Source organism: Pelmatolapia mariae, linkage group LG8 (genome assembly GCF_036321145.2).
Source record: "Pelmatolapia mariae isolate MD_Pm_ZW linkage group LG8, Pm_UMD_F_2, whole genome shotgun sequence".
In the NCBI taxonomy this organism is placed as follows: Eukaryota; Metazoa; Chordata; class Actinopteri; order Cichliformes; family Cichlidae; genus Pelmatolapia; species Pelmatolapia mariae.
This window is the reverse complement of record NC_086234.1, coordinates 10,105,810-10,115,390: the sequence shown is the minus strand read 5'-3', so window position 1 is coordinate 10,115,390 and position 9,581 is coordinate 10,105,810. Positions and strand designations below refer to the sequence as shown.

At 39.2% G+C, this 9,581-nt stretch overlaps 1 protein-coding gene across 1 annotated transcript; it reads right to left on the bottom strand.

Annotated features, from left to right (window-relative positions):
• Positions 1–2,586: 2,586 nt before the first annotated feature.
• LOC134633750 (NACHT, LRR and PYD domains-containing protein 3-like) lies at positions 2,587–8,021 on the bottom strand. The gene is made up of 9 exons (XM_063482768.1): positions 7,976–8,021; positions 7,735–7,869; positions 7,601–7,660; positions 5,739–7,521; positions 4,850–5,011; positions 4,595–4,768; positions 4,313–4,480; positions 4,078–4,124; positions 2,587–3,987 (listed from the first exon to the last, which is right to left on the bottom strand). Exons 1-9 carry the CDS (start codon positions 8,019–8,021, stop codon positions 3,467–3,469), a joined length of 3,096 nt encoding a protein of 1,031 aa, XP_063338838.1. The 3' UTR covers positions 2,587–3,466.
• Between the last annotated feature and the right edge of the window lie 1,560 nt (positions 8,022–9,581).

Below are 9,581 nucleotides of genomic sequence, written 5' to 3'. Positions count from 1 at the left end.
TTTCAACCAATCTGTTGTAGAGTTACTGCTGTGCTTGCATTCATCGTCTTATTGCATGACCCCAGCTTTAGCTGTTGGACAGGTGGCCCCACAAGCCTTCATCCAGAGTCGTCAGGTGAAAACCAACCAGGTCACCTACTGTAACTGATGCTCACCAATCAGTGTGTTAGACTATTTAACAATTAGTTTCAGGGAGTTTCTATTTTTTTTTTATATAGGTAAATATCTAAACCATAGCACTAGGGAAATGGATAAAACAGACCTAATAAATGCACGCTAAAATGTAATCATGGTGGTTTTATCAATGTGGAAACAAGCACATGACAGATGTTGATGCCCTTTTTTGCACCCAGCTTCACAGTTTGAGACCAGTTTGGAGTCAAGAAATGTTATATATATATTTAGATAGATAGATATATTGTTGACTGAACACATCCTTTGTGTATAAGAATTTAAAAAATCGGTGATGTGTTTTGTCTTAGATATGTGTCAGAATAAAAATTGAAAATGTAATTATGTGCAGTGATTTTTAAGTTTATTCTTCAATTTTGAGCTCGTCTATTTATTACTTCATTAACAAAATCCTTGCCCTTATCTCCATATAGTGTTTCTGGGATTCCAAATCTGGGAATTATTTCTTTTATTGGGGTGTGTATGAGTCCAGTTTAGCACAGGGAAAAGCCTCCACCCATTTAGAATAAGGGTCAATCATTACTAGGCAATATTTCATTTCTTTACACAGGTTTATTTCTATATAATCCATGTGAGTGTGTTGAATCCATGAGGAGTATTTGTATGCATATTTCACACCTTGCTCAATTTTTTCTGAGTAGTTACTAAATCCATATGTCGTAAACGCTGTTATAAATACCATCCCTCCTGTTGAGGCAATATTGGAGTGTTGTATCTATGTAAAGTGTTAGCTAGGATTGGTTTTGTATTTGGTCGTGTTAGAATTCCCTCTGCATTTTCTCTTGCTCTGTTTTTAGTCTTTCTTGGGTTTAGGTGCATTGTTTTCCATATCTTGTAAGACATCCTGATCTAATGTGGTTTCAAAAGAATCACGTAACATAGTGAAGGTCAAAGGTATGCCTTCCTGTGCAGCTGTTTTTGCAGCTGTATCAACTTTGTGGTTTTCTTGTGAAACTATCAATTCCTGTAGTGTGCACACATACTCAAATTCCTAATTTAGCAGGCATATTAAGCTTAAGTATGCCATCCTCCTATTTTCCCATTGTTGTGCAAACACATGTACTGCTGAAAAGGCATATTGACTGTCTGTTTATGTTGTTATTGCTTTACCTTTTACCCATTTACAGGCTTCAGTTAACATCACTAATTCTGCAGCTTGGGCAGAATAATGCTTTGGGAATGTGTGGGCTATCACGAGATCGGTTAGAGTTACTACTGCAAAACCACTAGCATTTGTGCCATCTGGATTTTTTTTTTTTTTTTTTTTTGCATGACACATCTTCTAATGCGGTGTCTAACAAATAAGTAAGGTGGCTGGGTTAAGGGTTGTACATCTAGTGATAGTTATATTAGGTTGAGATAATATTGTGGCCATACGCTGTAAATGACCTGATGGTGAGAGGATTGCTATTTTGTTTTGTAGAAGCACATGAACTGCATGCAGTACCAGTAGTTTAAGTCGGTGGAAGAGTACAACACTGGCTGAGGCCTGGATTGCTAGTGAGGTTGCAGCTACAGCCTGAATGCTTTTAGGTCATAAACACAGTGTGGTAATAAGTATAAGGATGTTGAAAAGATCACACAGTTAGATTTGTACAAAATGAAATGACTGGAAATGGACAGATGCAATGATACTGATGGTTAAAAAAGACACAATAAAGACCGTGTATGTTGTATCACAACATACTACAGGATGGCTGATCAATTTTTTTCACTGACTCACTTACACAAGGCGTTTTGCAGAGGCTGTAGCAGATTTTGTTAGTCTGTCTTGAAACAACTTTAATGTTCAGATTTTGCACATTTTGACTTTTTCTTGAAATAGATTTTTGATTTTAATCTAGAAATTTCAAATTTGTTCTCAAAATGATCAATTTTTTTTTCTTAATATGTCCCTAGTACTCCTTCAAAGATTTATGACTGTAGCTACTGGTTATAGAAAGTGAAGCCAGCAAACAGTGTATGAAGCCTGCATTTTTTTTCAGTAGCCAGCAGGGGGACAGTCCTCTGGTGACCTCACTAAATAGTTTCCTAATAACTTTCTGGACTCAATGCTCTTGTCCTTTTCAACACAAGATGATTATTTTGTTATTAATGGTCCCATTTGCAAAGAAACAAATGATAAAGTGTGCTTCAGAGTTTGGCTGTCTCATACGTTTTCAGATGTTGGAAGATCTACTACTTGCTTGTTCAACATTAAAAGATACTCTAAAACAGGCGTCTCAAACTCACGACCCATGTCATCCCTACTTTTATATTGACATGACGAAATATAATGCAATTTGGCTCTTGAAGTTACTTTTTTGCTAGGGAGGATTTGTTTGTTGTTCAGTGCAATTTAAATAAGCTTTATTTAATATGAAGTCAATATGAGCCGAGAGTACAAACAAGTTGAGGGATTGGCTGTGTTAGTTCAGTAAGAAAGTTATTTGTAAAGAAAACAATTTCCACAAGCAGTCAAAAACTAATGTCTGCATGTATTTTGTCAAATAAGAACAGAATTATAGCAGAAGTGCTGCCACGTGTCTGGCCAGAAAGAGAGGACCAGTTTGTTTATTCGGTAGTTCAATCAAAGGTTCAGTCAATAAAGAGTGAGAAAAAAAATGCAATCATGTTTGCAGTTTTGTCTTGTTATACAATATTTGAAATAAAAAAAATCTAAACAAAACATTTTTGGAAATATTTGCGTGTTTTCTTGTTTGTTTGGTGGGTTTTTTTTTTTTTTTTGTGCTAAAGTGGCCCTCACATCAGATGACAGTGCCAGCAGTGGCCCACAGCTCATTTAAGTTTGAGACCCTGCTCTAAAGAGATTGAAGTTCAGTTTTTCTGGTAAGTACATTTTAAACCTGTTTGTCATCTAAATAAACATCACAGTGAATAACAAGCACCTTCACAGCAGGCTAGGTACTTAGCCAGAAATGATCACAGTCAGCCTTGTTTCGTTCCTTTAAGACCACACAGTGTGGTGTTATCTGAAAAGCTCACATCACTAGTATCATTGTCACTCGTCATTGACATCAGAAATACTTAGACAAAATTTCATGGAAATATATACAATACAATGTTTCAGCTTGAATCCAAAGTTCTGAACTGTCCAGAATTACCATTCCATACAGAGCCAATATGGGTAATAGCAACCAAAAAGAATCCTGATGTAATTTGAAATTAGCTGCAGCTCTTTTATCACATTATGGGCATCAGGCTCAGAAGTCCAGCATTTAGATGAAACAGAATTCTCAGGTGTCTCCAGATCAGAAAAGCAGATCGGCGATACTTAGCACAAATAAACCTTTGAGTCCACCCAGCCAAGGTGAAACCCGGGGTAAACAGGCTCATCGAAGATGGTGTGGAAGGTGTGGAGGAGATTAAGGGAACCACAGGAGAGCATGTAAAAGGAGAGCGTCCCTGCTGACCAGTCCAGGAATACTCCTACTTTGTTGGAGTTGGGTTTGGTGGTTATAGGAGTGCCCGTGCCTTTGTGCAAGGCTTTGTATCCATCTTTGTTGCAGTTCAAGCCCCAGGAGGAGTTATTTCGACCTAACCAGCAGTCATCAGTGTCTCCCTTCCTGGATATTTGTCTGTAGGCTACTCCTATGAAGACTTTCCCAGTCCACTCCATCTCCCAGTAGTAGCGTCCTGTGAGCCCTTCTTTACACAACACCTGAGTCCAGAAATCAAACCTTTCTGGATGGTCTGGATATGGCTGCTTGATCCAGCGTGTTGCTTTCCTGTTTTCCTCGGATAGAGAAAGATCTTTATGTGCTGTGTTTGGGTCAAGGGTGAGTTTGATGTTATCTGATGAATCAGATTTAAAATTTCAGTTCGTATTTTACATCACACAGTTTTCTGAGTTGAAGAGAAAGGAAGGAGGTTGTGGTTACTCACATTTCTTTGGACCTGGCTGAATCCGGAACTCACCACACTGGTCAATGCTAAAATCATAACAGAGGAACAAATACGTTCAGACACTTGCATCACAGTTAAGGTTAGTCGTGTAGCATGGTGATACTGACATTATCTGGTGGAGAAACTATGGCTCATGGTTACCTCACCCAGTTCTTCACCATTTCTCCACTGAAATAATCTGTTACTTTTCAGATGTTGTGGATACCATCACTACCTGAGTTTCACCAGGCTGCATTGTGGGTCCTCTTTCAGAGCCGTTAGAAGATTCAACCCTGAGTTCCCTGGGTGGTTGTAGCTCATGTCCAGCTCTCTCAGGTGGCATGAGTTTAAAGCAGATGCCAAGAAAATGCAGCCCTCTTCTCCCACTCTGCACAGGGACAACCTTCAAGAAATACAGAAAGTTATTTCATCTCACTGTCTCCATGACAGTGACAAGCACAACTTCAGTTGAATCTGTCTTTATACCAGTACATAGCTTCACACTCAGGACACTCACTTGAGGGTTTCCAGTTTACAGTCAGAGCTCCTCAGTCCATCAGAAAACCTTTTAACTCCTAAATCATGAAAGTCATTGTCACTCAGGTCCAGTAGTTTTAGCAGGCAAGAAGCAGAGCTGATAAATGATGCCAGGTCATTGGAGCTGCGCTCTGTTAGGTTACAGCTCTTCAGTCTGCACAAAGAAAAATGCTGTAATCATGTGCTTACATTTTGACTGAGAAATAAAAATGAAAGAAACATGTTGAATATTAACCTGAGCGTCTCCACTTTGCTATTCCTCAACCCACTGGAGAGCTTCATTAGTCCTACATCTGTCAGATTGTTGTTACTCAAGTCCAGTTCTCTAAGTTGGGATGAACTGATGGCATTCGCCAGGTTCTCACAGCAGGTCAAAGTAAGGTTGCATGCATTCAGACTGCAACAGGAAAAACAGCAAGAAAATGGTAAGTAATCCCAGGAAGCAAAACCCCCTTATATATGCAGATTAGAAATACGTCTGTTATCCAGCACTGTTTGAAATTTTATGCAAAAAAAAACAAAAAACTGTCAAAATGTAACATCATGTATATTTAATATATACTCACTAACTCTTTGTTAGGTACTTTTGTCATCTGATCAAGAGCTCATTAATACAAAAATCTAATCAGCAAATCAATGTATTCGGGCATGGTCAGGACATTCTGCTGAATTTGAAACTGAGCATCAGAATGGGGAAGAAAAGTGTTTTAAGTGACTCTGAATTTGAAATGGTTGTTGTGCCAGATGGGTCTAAGTATTTGAGAGACTGCTGATCTAGTTGGGATTTTCCCTCTCGAGCTTTACAGAGAAAACCTTGTGTGGTTTTCACATCAAACACGGCCAAAGCTTTAAATAATGTGTTGGGCATATGTAACAGAGATTTGAGCCAATAGGTCAGGCTGCAGCTTCCTCTAAAAGCTCGGCTTTAAATGTGTTGTTTTCTATTCTTGTGCCAGGTTGATATTAGCTATGCACAGATGCCCTGATTTGGTCATTTCAGGTAGGAAGAGATTAGGAGATGTTACTTAAAAGCACTGGATTCCGATATCAATTGAGGAGTTACTCTTTTTAGTCTTTTGGATTTTTGTTTTTCAAGTAGAAATTCATAACTGTAAACTACTTACTTTGCTACTTGGGCTGTTTTCACGACAGGTAGCAACCTGAGAAGACCCTCCTCTGACCTGGTGTATTTGCCCAGTTCAAACACACTTTGCTCTTCTTCTGACGTCAGTAATACAAAGACTAGTGTGGCCCACTGGGCGGGTGAAAGATTGGCTCTGTTAAGGCTACCTGAGCTGAGGTAGCTCTGAATTTCCTCCACGAGGGAGTGGTCATTCAGCTCGTTCAGACAGTGGAAGAGATTGAGGCACCTGTCTGGTGATGGACTGGACCTGATCTTCTCCTTTATGTGTTTAACGATTTCGGTTCTTGTCTTTTGTTGTGTTCGGTTGTTGATCATTAGATGTTTCAGCAGCGTCTGATTGGAATCCAGGGACAGCCCCAAAAGGAAGCGTAGAAACATGTCAAAATCTCCTTTGTCACTCCGCAAAGCCTTTTCCACTGCTTCTTTGTAGAGGATGAGCTCAGATGCTCTGAATAGAAAGCGTCGTGACGCGGACAACTTCACCAGGATGTTAACGTTGTCGTTGTGGAACGTGAGGAAGACGTACAACGCTGCAAAGAATTCCTGAACACTCAGATGCACGAAGCAAAACATCTTCTCCTTGCACACTGTCATCTCCTCATGGAAGATCTGTGTGTAGACTCCTGAGAACATGGATGCCTGCTCAGTATCGATACCATTCAGCTTGAGGTCACTTTCATTGAAGATCAGGTGGCCTTTCTCGAGTTCTTGGAAAGCCAGCTTTCCTAAAGCCAGGAGATTAGCTCTCACACAGTCAGCATTTGACTCTCTTCTTCCTGTCAGCCTTTTCTTCATTGCCTCCTCACACAAGGACAAGAAGTGTATGTACATTTGAGTGAGAGTCTTTGGTGTGTCTTTGCTCTCTTTTGTAGCCATATTTTTCTCGAAAACAGTCGCTGCCATCCAGCAGAAAATTGGTATGTGGCACATGATGTGAAGGCTCCTGCAGGTTTTCACATGTGCTATCACCCGGTTTGCTAAGTTCACATCACTAATTTTCCTCCTGAAGTATTCATCTTTTTGCAGGTTGTTGAAACCTCGAACTTCAGTCACTAGATCAACGCAGTTCGCTGGGATCTGACTGGAAGCTACGGGACGTGACGTGATCCACACGAGAGCCATAGGGAGCAATCTGCCCCTAATGAGGTTGGTCATTAACACGGCAATTGAGGTGGTTTGAGTCACATCTGACAGTATTTCACATTTGTTGAAGTCCAGAGAGAGGCGACTCTCATCCAGGCCATCGAGGATGAACAGCATGTTTTTTTTCACATTAGTGAAAATTTCTACGTCTTTAATTTCAGGGAAAAGCACAACAAGAAGCTCCACTAGACTGAAGTTTTTCTTCTTCATCAAGTTCAGCTCTCGGAACGAAAGTGGAAATACAAATTCTAGGTTTTTATTTGCTCTCTCCTCTGCCCAGTCCAGAGTGAATTTATTGGTCAAAACAGTTTTTCCAATGCCAGCAACTCCCCGTGTGACCACAGTCCTTATGTCACAGCCACGTTCAGGCAGAGGAGCGAACAGGTGATCGTAGTGGATTGATTTTTCCTGGCCCACATGGATCCTGGGTGTCGTCTCGATTTGTCTCACCTCATGCTCCTTGTTGACTTCGCCGCTTCCTCCCTCGGTGACGTAGAGCTCTGTGTAGATGTTATTGAGAGAGATTTTGTTTGTTTCTGTCGCCAGCCCCTCGAGAATGTGGCTGAACTTCCTCCTCAGAGTGGCTTTCAGGTTTTGTTGACATTCTGCAACCTTGTCAACTGAAGGAGAAAACATTTATTTAAATCGTTTACTTTTTTAATGTAAAATTTTTTAATTAAATAATTGAGAAGCACTCACTTTCAGGCGGCAGAGCACCACAGCTGTCTGTATGGTCATTGTTGAGGTCCTCTTTACACTCTGCAAAACAACACAAAGATCAGAAGAGACCAAACGCCGCATTCACTTAACTGCGTGTATCTACATGTATCTACCTTGCGTTGCTGAGAAGATATTGATGTTTATGTTGCCAACATTTGAACCAATTATGGAAGGAGCAACCACATTGCCACCACTCTGAGCAGTGTAGTTTGGCTGGAAGTGATGTACCGCAGCCTGAATAAAGGGAACTGGCTCGGAGAGAAAGCAAGAATAAGAGATCACTGAAGAAAAATGGTTGCTGGTGCTTTTCAGATTATCTTTTTGTTGCCTTATATTCAAAAAAATTACACTTACCTTCAGAGAAATCATCTGTTTTATCACTAACGATTGATTGGTCCATTTTCTTTTTACAGTACTTTAATCCTTATGTAGTTTCTGTCAGGGAATACTCCTTATCCTCAGTCTTTATCATCTCTGACTGTTCACTGAAGATATTTGCTTCCAAACAGTCAACTACATGGTCAATAAATACATTAAACAAACCCTATTTTTTACTGTTACAAATCTGCTAAATCTCCATTAAATCTCACAGACCAAAAGACGAACGCATGGCTGCTTACTAAAGTGAAACTGCCACTTAAATAACACACTGGCAGATGGTATTAAAGGAGAAGGTTAGTTACTTCCTGTTTTTCTCAGGAAGTATGGTTTCTTGCCTGCACAGACAGTCTGCCTTCTTAAACAAACCACAAAAGTTTCGTTTACTAAAAAATGTAAATGTCAAACAGCTGCAAGATATTTTGCTTTGTTTTATTGATTGATTGATTTTGGACAAACTGACTTGGTATCCAACAAAAAAAAAACAGTTTTTTAGGGTAAATGTAACAACCAAAACATCAGACACAGATTCACACAAAGGCATAGTAAATACAGTGGCAGAAGACATGTAAATTATGCAAAATCAGTATACCCAAACACAATTTCCACGAAAGGCCAGGAAAGTCCCAAATCAAAGAGAAAATAAATCAAATGAATTAATTTACCTCATTTAAATATGACAGAATATTTCAACAACACAATGGAACTTTTTGAGCTGTTAAACAAAAAAGGGTAGGGTAGGGTATTCCATCTGAAACTAAACAAATAAAAAGTGTACTTTATAAATGCAATGAAGTCAAACAAAATCATCTTCTATATCCCAATATATTGGAAAGGTTTTACTTGTATTTTTTGGTCAGTTTGACCAAATTCTTAACACGACCAGGATGAGGAGCCTTTGGTTTATCTTTATTGAAACTGGGAACGCTATGAGTCAAGCTTGTTTTATTCTACAAATACAGGCCATTTATTGTTTTATAATTGTCTTAAAATTCATAAAAATTACCTGATTTTGTTTTTTTATACCTGATTTTTGTTTCTGAGAAAAATGAGATCCACATATGATGACATTCGTTTTAAATTTTGATAGAAGAGTGGCAGTATAATGTCCTCGTAAGTGGAAATCAGGCCCTTGTAGAGCAAAATTTGGCATTTTTGTCTAGACAACCCAAAATGTGATGTCCGCATATGTGGATGCCAGGTCCTAGGAGATTAAAGTGAAACCAACCATTTCTAAGCACTAAAACGGTGAAGACAGCAAACCCACTCTGGAAACTAAGAAACCAAAGTTGACTAAAAACAGAAATATAAAAACAAAACACCAAAAGGTAACACCTCAGCCATAAACAGGGATAGTCTCTTTATTTGCCCTCAAATTCCTCATACACGTTACATCTTACTCCACTGGAGGTTCTTATCTAGAGTAGATATGATGTCATCACGTTGTCTAGCAACCACCTACAAACCCATTACCCATTTGTGGGGTTTGTACACCTACAGTACCTTATAAAAGTATTGCATTGCTTTCATTTTGCAATAACAACACCTCATTTAGAGAATAGGGAATACACTCATTTTTGCC